Genomic DNA, 23,050 nt, shown 5'->3' on the forward strand with positions numbered 1-23,050 from the left:
AGGCTAGCGAGTACATATGTAAACCCTTGATACATATTTTTATGAAGTCATTGCACAGTAGGGAGATTCTCAAGGTCTGGAGAATGGCAAATATTATCCCATTATACTGTATAAAAAAGGTGACCGGGCAGATCCAACTATAGGCCAGTAAGCTTAATATGCATTACAGGAAAATTAATGGAAGGAACAATTTAGATAGGAATTTAAGTAACAAGCTGGTTAAGTTTGCAGATGATACCAAAACAGGTAGATTGGCAGATAATTTGGATTCCGTTAAATCATTACAGAAGGACTTGGGCAGCATACAGGCTTGGGCATATTTGTGGCAGATGAAATTTAATGTCAGTAAATGTAAAGTATTACGCATAGGAATTAAAAATGTTAGGCTTGAATATACAATGGGAGATCTGAATATCGAGAGTTCATCTTATGAGAAGGATTTTGGAGTCGTAATGGACTCTACGCTATCAACTTCCCAACAGTGTTCAGAAGCCATTAAGAAGGCTAACAGAATGTTAGGTTACATAGCATGATGTGTGGATTACAAGTCCATGGAGGCTATTCTCAAGCTTTATGATGCACTGGTAAGGCCTCGACTGGAGTACTTTGTGCATATTTGGTCTCCAGTCTACATAAAGGACATAGCAGCGCTAGGAAAGGTCTGGAGAAGACAGACTAGGCTCATTCCAGTGCTAAAGGTGATGAATTATGAAGAAATCTTAAAAGAGCTGAGCCATTTCAGGTTAAGCAAAAGAAGATTAAGAGGTGACTTAATTGAAGTGTTTAAATAATGAGGGGAATTAGTAGAGTGGATTGAGACTGTTATTTTAAAATTAGTTCATAAAGAACATGGAGACACAGTTGGAATATTGTTAAGGGTAAATTTCGCACAAACATTTGGAAGTTTTTCTTTACACAGAGAACCATAGACACCTGAAATAAACTACCAAGTAGCATGGTAGACAGTAAGACTTTAGGGACTTTCAAAAGTAGACATAATGCTTTTTTTGAAAGAATTATGTGGATAGGACTAGCGAGCCTGTTCTCAACTAGATTGTTCTAATGTTTTAATATTAATAATGCACATAATCAAAAAAGTAATAGTAACATAATCAACATTAATCAAATAATCAAAAATTAACAAAGGAGACATAAACCATAAATTTGAACCCCATCTAGGCAAAGAACCTTGGCTGAGACATGACAGATGCATGCTATTATCAGAATTGAGTGAGCTAAGTCCAGATCAAGGAAAAAATGCAGGATGAGGAATATGCAAATAAAATTCACACTGATGAACACTCTATAGTAAAAGATGTTTGCATAAAGATGGAGAAATGTGCCTCTTTTACTTTTGCAACTCCTTCTATCATATATGACTTCTGCATAATAGGGGCTGTAGTGCCAAAGATAGGACAGTACTTGACAAGAATAAAAAATCTTTTAATATTTTCAAACTTGCAAAAGCACCCTCATATCTATGGTTTGTGTTGTGCTATTAAACTGAAGAATGCCCCATGCAACAATTTCTTTAAGGTTTTTCATTAATAGAGAATGTAATCATACTATATTTTTGCTGATGTTATAACTTTAACAGTGCAGTTACAGAGACTAAACTGCTCAGTTTCAATCAAAAAGTGCAGAGATGCTGGGTCAAGTAACAGTAATAGTGTAATAATCAGCCTAAATCCATTATCATTCATTTTGAATTATGCCAGATCTGCTTAGAAATATAAAAACTGACTTTGTTTGTTATTGGAGACACCAGTTACAGAATACTTGTCCCAGTGATTTCCAAGTTCTTCTAAAATAATGTCCTTTTATTACATTTATAAAAAACTGCAAACCATTGTGGGATAAGAACAGGCATCACGGCCAGGGAGGAGCAGGGGTTATTACCTTGATGGGAGGCACACAGAGGAAGAATGGAAGAATTGGATGGCTGGGTGGAAAGATAACTCTGTGCCCAGCTGTTATAAAATAATGGATGGACCAGCGGAAGCTGGAAGATTTACCACTCACTTCTTCAGACATGCTTATCTCTGGCAGAGTAACCTGTGTCCATTTTCCACAGGGGCCATGTGAGATCACCATGACTTGCTTCCATGACCTATCTTTCCTCAAATGTACAAGCTGACTGGTCATTTTGGGTTTTGTTAACCTTTTTATTTACTGAATCCCTTCCTGATACCAACCACAGTTCTCAGTGATGAGTCTAGTATTAGGCTAAAAAGTCTATCTGCAAAGCAACAGCTTGGTGATATTACTTCAGATCCCCTGAAATGAAGGAATTGTGTTAAAAAAATGCTTTAGTTGCCTCACATTTTCATGCAATCATTTTGTTCACCCCACTGAATTAAAGCTGAAAGTCTGCACTTCAACTGCATCTGAGTTGTTTCATTTAAAATGCATTGTGGTAATGTACAGAACCAAAATTAGAAAAAAGTTGTCTCTGTCCAAATATTTATGGACCTAACTGTAAATCAGTTATACTTGATAATGATAATCATCAATTTACCTGTAAAGAATGACAATCAGTACTTTTCAGTATTGGCCCATACATGTTCTTTCAAGGGTGCCAGTCTTGGCTTGCCTTTGAATATGGATTAGCCCTGTTATTTGGCATTTATTATGGGGTATTTAGAGGCTACAAAAAGTTTTTAAAATGTGTTTACTGACATAATTGAAAAGATTAATTCATGCTGGAGAGGCGGACATAAAGCACTTGGCTATAGTGGGAAATGTCTATTTATTTATAGGCGACAAAATCAAGGTATTTCTAGAAAGCCTTTTTTAGGCTTAGGTCACAAAGGATTAATAAAGTTATCTTAATTAAAACCTGTGTAATTGATGTGGCTTGGAGAGACACTGCCTTTGTTGCAGCTGCTTGTCATAGTGAATTCAGGAAATGTATATGAGGACATTTACAATTATGAAGAAAAAACCTTTGGGTTGGTATGGTATGGAAATACATGTGGTATGAAAGGCATTGATAACAACTTTAAAAGAATCAATATGATATAAATGGTTTGTATTAAAAGCTTGCTGTGCATAATACTTCTCTCATACAAGGACAGTTGGAGTATGAAAGAAATTATGTGCTAGCAGAATACTTAAGAACTAGAATAAGAGAGAGAAGAAAATTTGCTTGTGTTTTTATGCTATGGTGAGATGTTAAAGTGCAAAGTTGTTGTTGCTAATATAATAACCTTGGAAGAGAATAATACTCTGGATTATTCCTGATAAAGGTGTGTGGATATGAGTGTTTAAAGTTCATGTAGAAAACGTTTTCGCTGGTGGAAATAAACAGGCTGTGAGCTACTGTTGTTAGTGGTTATTATGTCAGTTCCATCTAATTGTGTCTTCTTGTGGGGGTAGCACTGTTACAAGATAAGGAGTGAGCCTATAACAGTGTATTGTACCAGTTAATGCAGAATGATGAAGAAAATAAAGATTATTAATTACTTACAGTTTACTTATTTATGCATCTTTGTGCTGCACATCCATCCGACAAATTATAAGAGCACTATAAGGAATTCTGAAACCAATCTAACCTGTTTCAAAACTCCTTTAACTAAATCATGATCCTAAAAGCACAAATTGGTCAATTGTGTCAAAATTCAGTTTGTCAGCTGAAAGTGGAAAAAAGCAATAGCACAAATTTGTTAGGATTGCATAACTCAATATTTGCCACAAAGGTATTATAAGACCTAATTCTTTTATATTAATGTTAATTGTAAATTTACCCTAGTTTTTGCTTAGTTTGAACTTGAAAATAATTTATCTTTAACATAGATAACAGAGGGATCTGTTCCATCCCCTGTAAGTTAAAGGTAATGGAATATTCTTAATGAAGTTAGGGAGCTAAAGAGATACATGACCTTTAAATTAGTATTAAGGGCATATATTTTTCTAAATGTATGTACATATGTGCGTCGAATGAGGTAACATATAGAAACCTTAAGAAATATAGCCTAAATACTTAAGCCCCAAGTGAAACAACATAGACAAGATGTTTCCCTTTCTTTCCTGTTTCTGTGTATATTATAAACTTTTTCCTTATTTTGTGTGAACTGTTTCATTAAAATCTTTCAGACATTTGAAGTTTTTTTCTTGTAAAATGAATCATAGTGCTGCTGAAATGTCTTTGTGGGAACTGCATCTAAACTATTTTGAACTACTTGGAAATCCTTGACAAACACGGTTACAGGTATGATACGGTATCATGCAAATGTATTCCACTTCTCTAATGTTACTGAATTTTACTAAATAATTCTACAATAACGTGTTGCTTCTTGTAGTATTTTGTGCAAAGCACTGAAACTCAGTTTTTTAATAAATAATTTGCTTGATGATAATGAAAATGTTAAGAAAAAAAAGAAAAAAGGCTATGTTGTAGAAGCTGTCATATTACATGACTGTAAAACAATACCACAGAGAACAAAATTTCAGTGTCATTCAGTCAAAAATTCAGTAAAATTAAAAAATTAGCCAAGGGTCTGAATACTTTTGCCAGCACTGTATAAAGCCAAAAACATACACAGGTTTCTTTATTCTGTTCCTTGACACAGCAAAGATATACACAAAAACTAATATTTAAGCATCCCCAGCTACAAGATACACATTGCTTTTGATAAAGCTGATAATGTGGAACTGAGATGTATTAACAAGTTAGAAAATGTATGCATGGCTTAACATTCATGTGCATTTGGGGACTGAGCAGGCATTTTAACCCTCATTGCAGAGCAAAATTCCAAAACTTTTTCATGAATTTTCCATAGCTTTTGACTAAATTTTCATGACTTAAAATTTGCACTTTTGTGAAAAAATTGGCAATTGCAGCTGCTACAACAATAATGCAGATGTGACAGATTTGTGGGATTTAGAACAGTGTTATTGAATTAATAATATCTTTAAGCCTCTGCTTTGCAAATTTTCCTCTAGCTCAACTTGTGCACACCTGTTTCCAGTAAGGGATTAATGATTTGATTATTAGTTATTTCAGGTGCACTGAAGGTTCTCATGGAGTGAAAACAATAATACAGGCAGAGTTTCTTTGCAGCCTTTGTCGATTTTCATAAAGTGTTCGACTCAGTTGATCAAGCTTAATTTATGGGGTTTAACAAAATTATTACACGAGAGGTTTAGAAAAGACAAACATTTTATTACAAAGTCCCCCTATTTTCAGGGGCACAAAAGTATTTGGACATACTAACATAATCATAAATATAATTATCATTTTCAATATTTAGTTGAAAATACTTTACAGTCAATTACTGTCTGAAGTCTGGAACCCATGGCCATCTCCAAGTGCTGGGTTTTCACTCTAATAATGATTTGCCAGTCCTTTACTGCAGCTGTTTTCAGTTGCTGCTTGTTCGTTGGAATTTCTGCCATCAGTTTTGTCTTCAGCAAGTGTAATGCAAGTCCAGTTGGGTTGAGGTCAATTGATTGATTTGGCCTTTGAAGAATATTCCACTTATTTGCTTTTAAAAGCACTTGGTTTGCTTTGCTTGGTATGTTTTGGATTATTGCCCAACTGTACTGTGAAGCATCGTTGAATCAGTTTTGCAGCATTTGGCTGAAACTGAGCAAATAGTATAGCCCTATATACTTCAGAATTCGTCCTTCTACTTCTGCCAGCAGTCATATCATCAATAACCACTAGTGACTGACTTCCATTCATAGTCATGCATAATTATGCCATAAAACTGCCTCCACCATGTTTCACAGATGATGTGATATTCATTGCATCATGAGCCATTTCTTCTATTCTCCATACACTTCTCTTTCCAGCATTCTGGTATATATTGATCTTAGGTTCCTTTGTTCAAAGAAAATTGTTGCAGAACTGGACAGGCTTTTAAATTTTTTTTTTTGGCAAAATCTAATCTGTCCCTTCCTTCACTTGAGGTTTACCAGTGTTTTCCACTTTGTAGTGAATATCTTTAGATATACCTCCCAGAGAGTGATGTTAGTGTGGCTAAATGTTGTGAAGGGGTTTTTCTTCACCAAGGACGTAATTCTGTAATCATCCAGCACAATTATCTTCTGTTTTTTTTATCCACACCCTCTGGTGCATTACTTCATTTTAAGAATATAACAAATGGTTGATTTGACCAATCATTGTGTTTCTGCTATCTCTCTAAAGGGTTTGTTTTGTTTTATCAGCCTAATGATGGATTGTTTTTGCATATTAATATATATATATATATATATATATATATATATATATATATATATATATATATATATATATATATATATATGTAATATAAAACTATCATATTGATAGTTTACAGTGACACCTTCCAAATGCAAATTCCACAGTTGGAATCAATTCCAGACCTTTGATCTGCTTAATAGTTAAGGAAATAATGAAAGAACTGCTCCCACCTGGTTATGGAACAGCTTGTCAGTCAAATGTCCATATACTGGCTTTCATTCCTAAACGGTTCATACAATATTTTTGGTAAACTCCTTAAATTAAAGCTGAAATTCTATACAAATGATTGCTATACTTCAAATCCATTGTGGTGATGCACAGAGACAAATTATAAAAATTGTGTCACAGACCAAATACTTATGGGCATGACTGTATATCTATTTGTTTGAGCTGCAAGGTGTGATTGAGTCTCATCAAAATGAAGGTCTTGTCCAGCTTGTTGAGATACTTTTCTGACAAGCATTGATTTACAATAATTTACAAATATGCACATTTGTTCATTGGATTCCTGTTAAAAATGTTTTGCATGTATGGCATTCAAATCACACCCCACAAAGTATAGTATAGATAATAGGTAAGTATTTGGGGATAACATGTACATAATTGATGATTTCTTGTTTGAATTGTTTTACTGTATAAGTGAATTATTTTCTGGTGGTCTGTGTGCACTTATGTTTTTTTTTTGCTGTCTTCAAATGAGAGGAATATGTTTATTTTTGGAGCATCCAACATTTATTGCATACTAATAGCGTGTTTAAAAAAGTATATGGAGTAAAGTTCATTTTACATAATACTTTTTAACAATTAAATATATTTTTAAAAGAAAAAAGAATACAAGATAAAAAAGTAGAAGATACTGAAACAGACTGTCCTTCCATACATATTCTTAACCTAATAAGATGACTAAAATGTCCCTGAGAGAAAAATAAAAGTAATTAAAACACTGGTCAATTAAAATGGATTTGAATCCCTGTCCTTTCACAATCTGCATGTGAAGTGGAGTTTGCATGGTCTGTGTGTGTGTGTGTGTGTGTGTGTGTGCGTGGGTGTGTGTGTGTATGTGTGTGTGTGTGTGTGTGTGTGTGTGTGTGTGTGGAGTGGTTATCTCTCTGTATAGTTCAGATTTCTTCACACAGACTAAAGATGTGCATATTGTGTTAATTAGCTGTATGACTGTGTCTGCATGTGTCTATGTCCAAGGATGGTTTTTGCCTTCTCCAGAGCTGCCTATAAGTTTTGGCCAAAAATCTGAATTTCAGAGGGCTAAAAACTTCATAAATAGAAATCCTATGAAAGTGTAAAATCACAAAGTTAACAAAGGCAATTGGCCAAGAGTCGATAATAGGAAAGTAGGCATGATGGATTTAGCTTTGTAATAATTCGGTATGGTAACTCTTTAATTTAGGTGTTCTTTATAAGCAGCTATTAAGTCAGTAAGCATTTTATTATTAACATTAATAACCAGTTATTGCACACAATAAAATTCTTGAATTATGCTATTGTTATTTTGGTTTGTTTAATATGCAAAAGGCACTTTATAAAACATCTTATAATATGTCATATATTAGGTTATTAAATATTACTCATTCACTTGTAAAACATTGTCCTGAGGGCAGCACAGTGGTGCAGTGGTAGCGCTGCTGGCTCGCAGTAAAGAGACCTGGGTTCGCTTCCCGGGTCCTCCCTACGTGGAGTTTGCATGTTCTCCCCATGTCTGCATAGGTTTCCTCCGGGTGCTCCGGTTTTCTCCCACAGTCCAAAGACATGCAGGTTAGGTGCATTGGCGATCCTAAATTGTCCCGTGTGTGTGTGTGTGCCCTGCGGTGGGCTGGCACCCTGCCTGGGGTTTGTTCCTGCCTTGCGCCCTGTGCTGGCTGGGATTGGCTCAAGCAGACCCTCGTGACCCTGTAGTTAGGATATAGCGGATTGGACAATGACTGACTGACTGACATTGTCCTGAAAAACTGTATATGAACTTAGGTATGTATTATAAAATATTTAATTGGTCATATTAAGCACATTATTCTATTCAGTCTTTACAATATATAGCAATGTGTGCAAGGTACTTTGGGGTGGTATAGCAACATACTACTTTGTGCAGCTGCCTCACAGCTCCAGGAGATAAGAATCAAATTCTAGCTGGAATGGACCTCATTTGAATTGCAATGCTAGAATCTTTGGCCCAAATGATCGTTTTAGCTAAAACTGTTGGGGTAAAAACTAGCAATGCACTTCTTCTGGTGGGTTTATTGTAATCATTATAGCTCAATTTTTCATTCAAACATTCATTCATTTGGCATCATGGTAGTGCAGTGGTAGAGCTGCTACCTCCCAGCAAGGAGACCAGCATTTATGTCCTGGCTCCTCTCTGCGTGGAGTTTGCATGTTCTCCCCCTGTCTGTGTGGGTTTCCCCTGGGTGATCCAGTTTCCTCCCACATCCAAAAAACTTGTAGGTTTTGGGGATTATTGATGCTACATTGGCCCTAATATGTGTGTTTGCCCTGCAATGGACTGGCACCCTTTCCAGGGTTTGTTCCTGCCTTAAGCTAGCTGAGATAGACTTTGAAACCCCATGTGACCCTGTTCAGCAGGTTAGACAATGGTACTCATTTGTTTATTTTCTTTTTTTATTAGACAAAAAACCTCAATTAGATTTCCAGTTTACTGAGTAAATAAGGTAGGGGCTTCTAGTTAGCTTCTCATAATTTTTAGCAAACCTGGACAGTTACTAAGTGGAACAAAGCAGACTGATGATGGCATTTCAAAACGGAAAACAAAAAGAGAAACAAGTCACTGCAAAACAGGAGTGTAGATAGAAAGCAAGAACTGATTAAGAGTTTATTTGGTCAGCTTGTAGACAGTCGCAGCATGTACCCATATTATTCATAGATATTGACCTCTGTTATTCTATGTAAATATCCTTTGTGTTCCTTATGTGTCGGTGTGCTGTTCTGTGACCATTTGTTGAAAGCCTCTACTCAGGGCACTGTCCCTTAATAGACTGCTGTAACAGGGTGAACCCTCTTCATGAAGAGAAATTAAAGATGCATTGAACAAGTTTCCTCCTTCTGCCTTGTTACTGACTCAAAGAGGTCCTAGTTTACAACAAGATTTTTTTTCTTTAATATATTTTCAATTTAATTTCTACCACACCACTTTAATAACACATGCAACAGCATGATTAGTTATTGTTTGTCAAAATAGTGCAGCCACAAAAAAGTATGCAAAACAGTATTTTTATTTCAATAAATGATTTTTGTCACCCCTAAATTAAAGTGCAGTACAATATTAATTTGTAACATTTCTTTAACACTTTAAAGGTTTCTGAAACTTGAAATTGGTGTACAAATACAATACATAAAATATAATTCTATATAGGGTGACAAGGTGGCGCAGTGGTAGCGCTGCTGCCTCGCAGTAATGAGACCTGGGTTTGCTTCCCAGGTCCTCCCTGCGTGGAGATTGCATGTTCTCCCCGTGTCTACGTGGGTTTCCTCCGGTTGCTCTGATTTCCTCCCACAGTCCAAAGACATGCAGGTTAGGTGCATTGGCGATTCTAAATTGTGCTTGGTGTGTGTGTGTGCCCTCCGGTGGGCTGGCACCTGCCCAGGGTTTGTTCCTGCCTTGTGCCCTGTGTTGGCTGGGATTGGCTCCAGCAGACCCCCGTGACCCTGTGTTAGGATATAGCGGGTTGGATAATGACTGATGACTAAAGACTAATTCTATATATTTCTATCATAAACCAAGAATGTGTGCTGACAATTTTTAACAAAAGAATTGTCATAAAAAGGTGTCTATCCATTAACATGAGCAAGAAAATATTTCAACAGAAGCCGTTAAAAGAAATATCTATTACTACAAAATAATCACATTCATTTTAATGACTTTATTGGTTAGGACGGAGAAATCCAGAAGTTTTTCTTTTATGGAATCAAATACCTCCAATCCCATGTATTTGGATGGGTCAGCAATTGCTAATTGTGCAATGGAGACATTGGATGCAATTGTATTTCTGTCAACTCCATGTCATCTGAAAGCTTCCAACATATTGTGACCTTTTTTATAGGCTGACAATTTTATTTTATATCTGTGCAATACTTCCTCTGGATTTTTATCTGAAAAAAGAGAAAAACATAATTACAGTATAGTGGAATGTCCATATCTGAACTGTCTGTGAAACCTTTTTTGGAACAAACATTGATTTTTACATTAACATTAAAACAAATAAAACGGTAACTATTAACATACAGAAAATGCATACACAAGCACTCTGTATGATATATTTACATTAATACATGCATGTAAATATATAGAATTATTTGTAAACCTAACGTCTATAGATACAGAAACAACCTTTAAAGTAATGATGAAGTTAAATGAATAAGAGAACACCATGATAACTGCAAAATATATGCAATTTTAAAAACTCTTCATAAAGAAAAATTTGACTCATATATTTCATTACAAATACAAAATTCGTCATTAGACACCTACTTGTTTTCCAAACGAAGTCTAAAATAAAATGCAGCTTATGTCACTGCAAGATGAAGATGGCAAAAAAGGAGTCTATTGGCCACTTCATGTGGTATATACGTATATAGTTTAAAGAGTTTAAAAGTAATAATGTTAATATATGACTGGCTATCGTTTTAACAGTGACTAATTTACCAACAAACTGTTTAAACTATCTCATATTTTGTTTTGGGCAGATCACATTCATTAAGAATATAAGATTGCATATGTATTAAATTAACATAATAAATAATTAGTAATACAACCCCGATTCCATAAAAGTTGGAGTGTTTTGTAAAATGTAAATAAAAACTGAATGCAATGATTTACAAATCTCATAAACCCATATTTTACTGCGGTGGGTTGGCACCCTGCCCGGGATTGGTTCCTGCCTTGTGCCCTGTGTTGGCTGGGATTGGCTCCAGCAGACCCCCGTGACCCTGTATTCGGATTCAGCGGGTTGGAAAATGGATGGATAAACCCATATTTTATTCACAATGAAACATAGAAAACATCAAAGGTTTAAAGTGAGACATTTTACCATTTCATGAAAATTTTTAGCTCATTTTGAATTTGATGGCAGCAACACATCTCAAAATAGGTAGGATGGGGTAAACAAAGGAAAAGTAAGTGGTACTAAAAAGAAACAGCTGGAGGGACATTTTGCAGCTAATTAGGTTAATTAATTAGCAAGGTCAGTAACATGATTGTGTACAAAAAGAATATCTTACAGAGGCAGAGTCCCTCAGAAGTAAAGATGAGCAGAGGTTCACCAATCAGCAAAAAAATTGCATCTGCAATTCAGAATGATGTTCCTCAACATAAGACTTTGAATACCTCATCATCTACAGTACATGATATCATCAAAAATTTCATTAATCTGGAAAAATCTCTGTGCGAAAGGGACAAGGCTGAAAATCAATATTGGATGCCCGTGATCTGTGGGTCATCAGGTGGCACTGCGTTAAAACATGACTGATTCAGTCATGGAAATCAATTAATGGGCTCAGGAACACTTCCAGAAATCACTGTCTGTGAACACAGTTGCCCGTGCAATCCACAAATGCAGATTAAAGCTCTATCATGAAAAGAAGAAACCATATTTGAACATGATCCAAAAATGTTGCCATCTTCTCTGGGCTCATATAAAATGGACTGAGGCAAAGTAGAAAAACTGTTCTATGGTTAGATTTTTCGAAATCTGAAATTCTTTTTGGAAAACTTGAAACGCTGCATCCTCTGGACTAAACAGGAGAAGGACCATCCAGCTTGTTATCAGCGCTCAAAAAGCCTGCATATCTGATGTTATATGGGTGCATTAGTGCCCATGGAATTGGCTGTTTGCACATCTGGAAAGACACCATCAATGCTGAAGGATATATACAGGTTTTAGAGTAACATATGCTCCCATCCAGATGATGTCTTTTAAAGTCCTTGTATATTTCAGCTGGCAATACTAAACTGCACCTATTACAACAGCATGGCTTTGTAGTAGATGAGTACCTGTGCTGAACTGGCCAGCCTGCAGTCCAAATGTTTCACCAATTGAAAACATCTGCCACATCATAAAATGAAAATTATGACAAAGAAGACCTAGGACTGTTGAGCAACTAGAATCTATATCAGACACGAATGGGACAACATTTCTCTCCCAAAAGGAAAAGTCCTCTTTCAACGTTTTTGAAACTTCTTGCTGCCATCAAATTAAAAATGACCTTATTCTTTTCTTAAAATGGATTTTGGATCACATATGTTAAAAATTACACAAGAATGTGCAACCTTAAATAAAGTAAACTAAGGTTATTTGTATAACTTAAAAATAACAAGAGACCTATGAATGAATAATGGTTACAGTATTATTAAGTTTAAGAATGCTATTGAATTTGCTATGCTATGAATTTCCCCTTGGGGATTAATAAAGTATCTATCTATCTATCTATCTATCTATCTATCTATCTATCTATCTATCTATCTATCTATCTATCTATCTATCTATCTATCTATCTATCTTCTTTGCATTATATATTTCAACATTCAAAAATATTAATGTTTATTCACTTATGTTTTTAAACTAAAAATGTTTCTAAGCCTTTTGAATATGTATTGAATACATTTTAATACAAAGGCAACCTCAGAATTACCCAGTGTTAATGGAAACGTGCTGAGAGTATATAAGCAATAATTCAAATGTATGACTAAATGTGGTGAATCCCACACCTGCTAGTTGCTGTTTGCAGATTCTCCCAGTATTGGAGAGGTTGTTCCCCACATGTCTACAAAGACTTGCAGGTTTCGGTCATTGTTTTTGGCCTCGTATGGATGTGTGAGTGAGTGGACCCTGTGATGAACTGATTATTTACATTCCACTCTTTGCTGCCTGGGTAGGCTACTGTCACAATTATCCCAAATTGGATTAAGTAGGTTTGAGAATATGATGTTATTTTGAATATTATACATATTAACACAAAACTTTCAAAAATTCCAGTCACTTAAACTTAATCAAAACATACCATGTCTGATTATAGCAAGATTTTCAACTTTTGCCTGTTATTTTCATCACATAAATGTTCCGAGATTAGCGATGCCGATTTATAGCTTCGGGATACTGGATTCTAATCCACCCCAGTCGTCTAGGTGACGTTTGAAATCTCTCCCCGTTTTCGCATGGGTTTTATCCGGGATATCCAACTTTCTTCTAACATTCAAAGTATGTACGCACTCTGTGTAATTGCACCTTATTGCAGTCGACCGAATACCCTTCTATACCTGATTTCTGTTTTACAACCTCGGCCACTCTAAAATTAAACGAAGTTGATAATGCGAATATGTAGTTGCATTTTCTGCAACACTGCGAATCGTTTTAATTTTTATCATGTTTATTCAAATCTTTTATTATCTTAATATCTAACAACTGGTGTATGTAAGGCCCAATATGTTGTACCCATTATTATGTCGCTGGAGGATCCCTAGCTGAATGTGATGCACAACAGTTCTCGTTTTCTAGTATTTATACTGATAGAATCAAATTAAGAGCATGTACTTCTCAGTATGATCCGCATACTGCATTGCGCGATATTTCCTGCAATAAATTACGATTTGCACGAGCTGCGCGCGCAAGCTTCCAGCTTTGGAGTTTTTACTCGCAGGAACTTCCTGTCCCGCAATCATATTGAATAATCCGTGGAAAGGTGTTCTTATCGCACTATGCCCGGTGGCCCCGTTCAAATTGTCCCCGATGGAGGTGCAACATTCTGCAACTATGCGATTTGGTGTTTTCAGTTCTAGTTTAGTATTTTTAGAACATCTGCAAAACATTTCTCCAAAGTAATCGCTTTGCAACTAATGCTACCGGTTTCAACATTGATCTGATTACCGACTTGCTTATACAGGATACCCAGAATCCATGACGTTCCTTATATTGAAAACTATGCTAAAATGCGCATTGCTGTCTAGAAGCATAACGCACATACTATCATGAAACACTTGAAAAAATAATTAGTCTTATTTTTCCGCCGGCGCAAAATATACGTCCAAAGAACTGTTTTCTATAGGCTACATATTATAATGGTAGAAACGTTGTATACCACTTTAAGAAAAGTTGGGCGGTTCCCGTCATTTAACCAATGGTCTCTTCTCTGTTTAAATAGATTTGGATGTCAATCAATTTCTTGTTACTCAGCCTCCCTTCAATCGCCATATTGGTTCGTAACAGTGACTCGTCTTTTTTACTTTTGTTTTACTACAAAGCGAAACACAGTGGAATGACTTTATCTTCTGCTTGTCATTTCGACCATCACCGATTATATTAGCATAGGCCTGGACTACCACTTATTGCATGGACATTTTTGTTTCTTGCTGTATCCACACTAGTATATGCAGAACCAATATTGTGTTTTTGATCGAATTTGTGCGTTTTGTTTAAAGATTTGTTTTGTATTCCTTAATTCAGTTTTATGGGAAAAGGATGTCAAACGTCCGCGTTTCCAACGGTAGCCCAACTCTGGAGAGAATGGATGCGAGACAGTCTGATAACCCGAAACCTTCTGCTTGCAGGATTCTTTTCGGACTACCGGATCACGAAGAGTTAAAGAAAGAATTTAAGAAGCAAAGGGAAAGTATTGAAGCAGCGTCCCGCGACAGGTTCAATTTTGACTTCGTCAATTACCAACCACTGCCTGGGAGGTACAAGTGGGAAATTGTTGATGGGAAAGATTTACCTGAATTCTACACCCGACCCCCCCGGGTTAAGAGGAAACCTGACCAAAAAAACTTGGATCATAACGGGAATTCTAATACTTCTAGTGTGGCATCGTGCCAGGGCAGTTTTGAGACCAAAATATTGCAAGAGCAGGGCCCAGGCAACAGTGCCATGCAAAAAGACTGCAAAGATAATAGCACCGGGCAAAGAAAAAGAACTGCGTCCAACGGTAAGTCTGGACTTCTGCATAAATCACATTGGATTAAGAATGTGTCCTTTCGATGCCACCGTTAAGCATATCCTGGCATTAGCCTTTGTAAATAAAACCTCAGTGTACGGTCATTTGCTCTGTTCCGCCCAACACTCTTGCGTCGTCTCTTGTTTTGACTGACGGTGTGAGTTTATTTCGGAAATGCTCATTGAGTCGGATTTGCAAGCGTAAGAAACATACACGCCCCTTCCCTAACTTTTATTTTTTTTTATTTTTGTATGTTCAAAGAGTTTTCTTCTCAGAGTAAAAGGGCAAATAACGGCACAGCTTTGGAAGAGGATGAAAAAATCTGTTGTCAAGCTGTGGCCATGATCGAGCAGACTCCCAGGAAATCTAGTCCAAGTCACCACACGTAAACACCAGGTAAGTTGTACAACGGCGATTATTAAACTTTGGAAATGAATCATTATGGAGCTTGAAACCATTTTGCGTTAACTGTTTTTTTTTGTCGTAAGGTTTACAGCATATATATATATTGGTTGTGCTATAGTTTGCATTTCACTATCCTTTGCTTCTCAAAGCCTGTGAATGGACAATTAACAGGGATTTTCAATATAGTTAAAATGGGATCGGATCAGACTCGAATCTTCTTTCTTGAAGGGCAAGTTCGAAAATGCATTAGTAACGGCTCATTCGTATATATGTATACATTTTGTGTTTTTTGTAGCGTTATATTTAGGGGCAGTTGCATAAATGTCAGTTTACCTAGTGATTGTGAATGTTGCAATCCTGATTTATTTTGAGTTCTTGAAGGGGAAAAAAGCAATTGGTAAAGAAATGTAAAACGGGCCAAGACCGTTGTAATAACAATGAACAGAAAGCGCAATCGGGTCACAAAGCTAGAGGTTTGATTAAAAAAAAAAAAAAAAGGTTAATCCAATTCCACGGTAACAGCCCACGTCAGCGACTTTTTTAACACAACGCTGAAGGAAATAGTCGCTTTTACAAACGTTTACCCATGGGTACTTTTCAGAACCAACGGTCAAAGGTTATTTTAAGTAAATACCGTATGGTCTGCGAATGTGTCTTGCTTTTACATTTGAAAATTATCGTGGTTTCTAATCATAGTAAATGTGGTTCAGTATGTGCTCCAACATTAATAATACCTACCGTTGTATAGTTCTTGACTACGTTTCAGATTTTACAGAATAATCATTACGTTTTTGTTAACTTTTTATAAAAATTCTAACCAATACCGTACTTTTAATGTGGAAATAATGCCACTTAATACAAATATCTAGTGCCTTCTATTTACAGGCATGACTCCTCGACGTTGTCTTGTTTGTTCAATAATAAAGGCTCGTGTAACAAAATTTGAATGCATCTGTACACAGAAGAAATAGATGTGCAAGCATGCAAGTATTCTTCCATCCATTATGAAATCGATATCATTTAGTATTGCGTTGATATTGTCTGTTTGTAATTATATGCAGACTTTTTTACTCCCATACATACGGTGTTAAGAAAACAAATAAGGGACGGAATCCTTAACCCTTCATTAAACACCCTTTAGTTAATGAGTCTTGGTACAGTATAGATACATTAGCTATTTTAACTAATTCTTCTTTTTTGTAGGCCAGAAGATCTGAATCCTTTGATCTCGAAACATGGAAAAAAACAGTTCAAAAATACATATCTATTTTTTGTGATGGAAATACTGTACAAGCACTGAGGGGGGGGGGGGGGGGGGCACTAATTATTTGGCACTCAAATGTCTCTAAAGCAGTGGATGTAGCGGTGTTTAATTAGGATGACTTTTTTTTTTTTTTATATATAAATATAACTACCTTTTGTATATATGATAATTCTTATATGTAGCACATACAAATATGTTCCAGCAATACTCATTACGTGTTGGAGTATTTTTGGTTTTTATATATAAATTTATATAAATATAATTTTTTAAACTTGAAAAGATTGCAGTGCAGAATGTTGTTTTTTTTTTCTCTCTCTTTCTCTCTCTACACTTACTTAGAGTGAAGATACATATGTAGCATTTTAAAGCCAAATGGCATTTTTTTATTTTTGCTTTAATGGTTATTTTGATGTAAGTGCACTATTGATTTGTAGTTTTTTCTAATTTGCCTAAAAATATGCAAAGAGCTGCGTGCATCAGGGACACAACCAATTTTCATGTGATTGCCAATATAAATAATGACACTCAGATTTTATTTTTTCCCTAAGTTCTGTGATTTTGTTTCATTCTGGTAATGGATATTTTACAATATACAATTTTAAAATCAGTGGTTGCATGCCTGTTGCACAAATCAGTTAATTATTGCACATACTGTATATTCCTATATTCAAAACTGATTAAACTTTAGGAATATATCCCTTATGTTTTTGTATGTTCAGAATTGTTTAAAAAAGGTTAATGCAGGAAAACGTTCATACAAGTTATTTGCAGAGTATTCTTCTTATAAATCCTAGTTTTTGAACTTAAATATATGCATACTATATACAGCTATATGCAGATATTTGATTTGACAGATGACTAATTTTAAAACACAGTCTGAAAAACTGTTTAAATTCGGTAAAAACAGAATTGTAAAACAAAATACTGTTGAATTGTCATTCAGCAAGCCCTTTCTCATCCGTTACCAACTATTGTACTAATTTAGCCATATAAAAATGTTTTGTGAAGTTAACTTTTAAATATGTCATGCTGATTTGTTGCCAGAATAAATTTTGAATACTTCTTCTGAAATGTCTTTTGCAGTGTGATCCAACTTTTACAGTGAAAATCATTCCACACACATAGTGTGTGTGTGTGTATGTGTGTGTATATATATATATATATATATATATATATACACACACACACACACTAATTTTTTTTTTAACCTCATATGTTGCCTGTGTATTTTCTTTTGTAAAAATGTACCTGTTGTACATAAACACACTGAGAAATTATACTAACTTATTTATGTTTTTTTTTTTATTGTCATTTATTTGTACTTGCTTTTGTTATTTTGTAGAACTAGCAGCTGCATTTTTAATCATAATATGCAGACTGAGCCAGATTGAAATATTTGGTATATTCTTTGTGTGTTTAATAAAATAATATGCTGTTAATAGAAAAACTGAAATACTGTGGTGTTTGAAGAAAAATTTGTGTATGTAATGTTATGCTTAAACAAGATATAAAATTGTTTAAGACAACAACTTGTTCTGTTCATTAAACATGTATTCCCTGTATTTTGCCTTTTGCCTTTTTCAAACAATTTCGTAATAAAATTTGGCAGTATCATTGAACCTGCAAATAAAATTTTAAAGTAGTTCTTGGTAGTTATGCAGAAATCTTCAATAATTTCTGTTACATTTTCCACGCTTTTGTATTTATCCACAAAATATTTTGAAAGTTATCTAGTTCTGTTACTGTTGTGTTCTTCGGATTAATTTTGCCTCTGCACAAGCATTTTGCAGACTCAAGTAAGTAGCAATAGCAGGCAGGTCCTGGTGAAGCTTCAGTTTACCTACCTTTAGTTCAAATTCTGTTTTCATAATGATTTTTTTTTTTTTTTTTTTTTTTTTTTTTTTTAAACCACAAATCTGTTCTTGCCTTCTAGTGATATGATATTTCTGCCTCATGACACTAAGTCCTTTTTAAGAATTTGTATCTTCCTTTAAATTGAAGTACATGTTCCTATGTGAAATGCAAGTACCAAATTGGCTCAGTTTTGAGTGAATGTGTACCATCCAGAGCAGGGTTGCTGTCTTAGTCCCTGTTGCCCGGATACTACACAACACAACCCACATTGAGAAGCTGTTCCAGAAAAATCAGTGCATGTTTTCTTAGGGTACATTTCTACCCTTGATAAGCAAGTTTATACACCAATTTAGAACTGGTTTAAAAAAACAAAAATGCAAAATTAACGATCTGAGTTATGGTTGTGTCTAAAAGCTTTTAAACAAAAACTTCAATCATTTTTCTAAGCAAGTGGTTTCTAATCCCCGGTCCCTTGGGAGTACTGGGACAACTGGCTTTGAATCCTTTTAAAGTTCTTAATCAAAGGTCAGTTTCTTCCAGTATCTCCTTTCCAAAAAAATAGACATTTCCAAAATCATAAAACTAAAACTAACAGGTTTAAATACACATTTCTGCTAACCTACACGAACAGAAGACTTTGCCCCTTTAATATTCCTACAGTAATTATTTGCTTAAGTAGTAGAGACACACACATGGGTGTGAATAACACAAAGTTGCCTTCTGTGATGGCTGACTTTTTGCACCTAATTTGAACAATGCTTTTCCCATGTTCAAAGTACTGTGCACTTCTAGATCTAGAGGGCATATAAGTCAAATTGTGCACAGACCGATTATGTGACTTCCTAAAGGTCACACAGGGAGGGAGGTGGTGATAGAGCCAGGAGTCTTACAGTTTTAAATCCGATGCTCAGCCATTAGCTGTTAAGTGAACATGGTTTTTTCTAAAATACTGTAGTTTGGTGGTTTCAATCTTGGTGAGAAAATGTTGTAAAGCAACGAATGTAATTTTAATTTTAAAAGCTTATTAAAGTAAAATATTATTTCTAAATTGGCATATCAAATGATCTATTTTGAGGTGCATGTTCTGTAGTCATTAGTGTATATCCTGCAGGAATTAAGGGGCCAGCACTTCCAGCCCATGGTCATTTATTGAATGCATTTATTCCTGTAGGGTAGGAAACCTTGAATTAATAAAGTAGCACTCCATTTTGGGCCTTGATCAGTTTTCAGCTTTCAGTAGGTTCAGATGTGATATTGAAAAGTGATTCAATGGTTTAAAAAGTCTCTTGTGAGTCTAACTACCAGAACAGTTCATATAAACTGCTTTACTGGGGCTGGAGTTTCTGTTAATGAGGTTGATATAGATAATTGTGCTTGTATTGATGTTTACATTAGTTGATTAAACAAATTAAATGTCAACAAGCCAAAGTGCTGTAAAAACTTTACATTTTGTAACCAGCATTGTCCTGTTGTTTTCATCTTTTGCAGCATTGTCCTATAATTTCCATCATATGCTCATATGTTCACTTAATGACCTGAGATTCTTGATGTACTGTACATCCTTTTATAAAAGGAGTTTAATTCCATTATACTGATATACAAGCATATGAGGATAATAATAATAGCAAATTGCTATTGCTAAACCAGGGGAGATTAGACCCAAGTTATTGCATTGTGGTGCACAGTTGGTGTAAGTTTGGCACTTCTTGTTAATTTTTAAATTCACAGTGAATGCAAAAACAAAATTGCACACATTTAGTGGAGCACCAGTTTACAGCCAAGAAGTAGTTTCTGATTAGATGTACGTTTAGAATGAAAAGATGTAGCTTCTTTGAGGGCTAAGGTCAATTTCTATGCTCTAGAGGTTAAGGAAATATTTTCATAGGGTCATTTTTGAAATTAGCTTAATTTGCAGTGGTTAGGTGATGGTACCCTACTATGTACTGAAACTGAGATTACCAAATCAACCCCCTTTCATTTAGGGGGCGTTTCACCCAATGGATCTTGTTATATATGGAGAAATAGGCTGAAGGGGACATTCTGCTATTTAAAGGACTATATTCAGTATTCCTCCAAGATAGTTCCAGGACATGCAACAACGATTTTCATTCTTAGGTGGTCTGGGATTCCTTCCAAAACTACAGAGGGGATATTGTTGAGGAATGGAACACCTGTCTTGGACTTTTCTACTTTACAATATAAAACTCATGCTGGGACAAGTGGATGAGAAAAAAAAAACACTATTAGACCATTAGTTGAGTGTCTTTTGAAGTTCAAATATTCTAAAAACTGAATTGTCCATAATTCTAAATTTGCTCATCTACACATTACTATATTTCTTATTCTTTATAGGTTTGGCAGCTAAATTGTTTTAATGTTTTATATGAGACATTCTCAAATAAAGTTTTTTTTTTATTCTCCTATTTAATCTGTGAATTTTTTTTTTCCTTTTTACAAATTAATGCTTTAACAATCCTAATAAATAATTTAAGTACATTTCACCCACTTTCAGTGTTCTTTTAATTATACATTTGACTTCTTCTTCTTTTGGCTGCTCCTGTTAGGGGTTGCCACAGTGGATCATCTTTTTCCATTTCTTCCTGTCCTTTGCATCTTACTGTGTTACACCCACCACCTGCATGTTTTCTCACCCCACAACCATAAACCTTCTCTTAGGCCTTCCTCTTTCCCTGTTGCCTGGCTGCTCTATCCTTAGCATTCTTTTCCCAATATACCCAGCATCTCTCCTCTGCACGTGTCCAAACCAATGCAATCTCACGTCTCTGACTTTGTCTCCAAACTGTCCAACCTGAGCTGATCCTCTAATGTACTCATTTCTAAACCTGTCCATCCTCGTCACACCCAATGCAAATCTTAACATCTTTAACTCTACCACCTCCTGTCTCCTGTTTTTCTGGTCAGTACCACCGTTTCCAACCCATATAACATAGCCGATCTCACTGCCATCTGTCACAAATTACTCCTGACAGTCTTATCCACCCATTCCACCCTGCCTGCACCGTTTTTCACCACTCTTCCACAATCCCCATTACTCTGTACTGTTGATTCCAAGTATGTAAACTCATTCACCATCACCAACTCTACTCCCTGCTTCCTAATCATTCCACTGACCTCCCTCTCATTTGCACACATGTATTCTGTCTTGTTCCTCTCCTCTCTAGAGCATATCTCTACCTCTCCAGGGTCTCCTCAAACTGCACTCTACTCTTGCTACAGATTACAGTGTCATCAGCAAACATCATAGTCCACGGGGACTCATCTAATCTCGTCTGTCAACCTGTCCATCACCATTGCAAATAAGAAAGGGTTCAGAGCTGATACCTGATGTAATCCCACCTCCACGTTGAATGTATCATGTCACTCCTACCGCAGACCTCACCACTGTCACACTTCCGTCGTACATATCCTGTACAACTCTTACCTACTTCTCTGCCACTCTCGACTTCCTCATATAATACCACAACTCCTCTTCAGGCACCCTGTCATATATGCTTTCTCAAGGTGCAATGCACATAATGCAACTCCATCTGGCCCTCTCTGTACTTCTCCATCAACACCCTCAGAGCAAACATCATATCTGCGGTGCTTTTTCCTGGCATGAAACCATACTGCTGCTCACTAATCATCACCTCTCTTCTTAACCTAGATTCCACTACTCTTTCCTATAACTTCATGCCGTGGCTCATCAATTGAATCTCCCTGTAGTTACTGCAGCTCTGCACATCCTCCTTGTTCTTAAAAAGAAGTACCAGTACACTTCGTCTCCACTCCTCAGGCATCCTCTCACTTTACAAAATTCCATTAAACAATCTGGTTAAAAACTCCACTGCCATTTCTCCTAAACACCTCCATGCTTCCACAGGTATGTCACCTGGACCAACAGCCTTTCCATTTTTCATCCTCTTCATAGCTGTCCTTACTTCCTCCTTGCTAATCTGCTGCACTTCCTGATTCACTATCTCCACATCATCCAATCTTCTCTCTCTCTCGTTCTCTTCATTCATCAGCCTCTCTTGGTACTCTTTCCATCTACTTAACACACTCTCCTCGCTTGTGAGTACTGTATGTTTCCATCTTTATCCTTTATCACCCTAACCTGCTGCACATCTTTCTCTGTCTTGCCAATTGGTACAGGTCCTTTTCTCCCTCCTTAGTGTGCAATCTCTCATACAACTCATCATATGCCTTTTCTTTAGCCTTCACCACCCCTCTCTTTGCCTTACACCTTATCTCATAGTACTCTTGTCTACTTTCTGCATCTCTGTGACTATCCCACTCCTTTGCCATCCTCTTCCTCTGTAGACTCTCCTGCACGCCCCCATTCCACCACC

The 23,050-nt window shown here is 35.9% G+C and overlaps 1 protein-coding gene across 2 annotated transcripts in view; it reads left to right on the forward strand.

Moving 5' to 3' along the window:
* Window positions 1-14,002: 14,002 nt before the first annotated feature.
* LOC114644975 (cyclin-dependent kinase inhibitor 1B) overlaps window positions 14,003-23,050 on the forward strand; it is a 280,849-nt gene continuing 271,801 nt past the window's right edge. Inside the window, exons 1-3 of one of the 2 annotated variants that reach the window (XR_007933781.1) lie at window positions 14,003-15,166; window positions 15,437-15,571; window positions 16,784-17,391. Coding sequence is in view for 1 of the 2 variants with exons in the window: in XM_028792944.2 (XP_028648777.1) it covers window positions 14,704-15,166; window positions 15,437-15,564 (591 nt within the window). In the remaining variant the exon portion in view is untranslated. Of the gene's footprint in view, window positions 15,167-15,436; window positions 15,572-16,783; window positions 18,699-23,050 lie in introns of those variants that run through there. The other variant, XM_028792944.2, reaches the window with a different exon arrangement.

The sequence above is a fragment of the Erpetoichthys calabaricus genome, chromosome 1 (genome assembly GCF_900747795.2).
Source record: "Erpetoichthys calabaricus chromosome 1, fErpCal1.3, whole genome shotgun sequence".
NCBI lineage: Eukaryota > Metazoa > Chordata > Cladistia > Polypteriformes > Polypteridae > Erpetoichthys > Erpetoichthys calabaricus.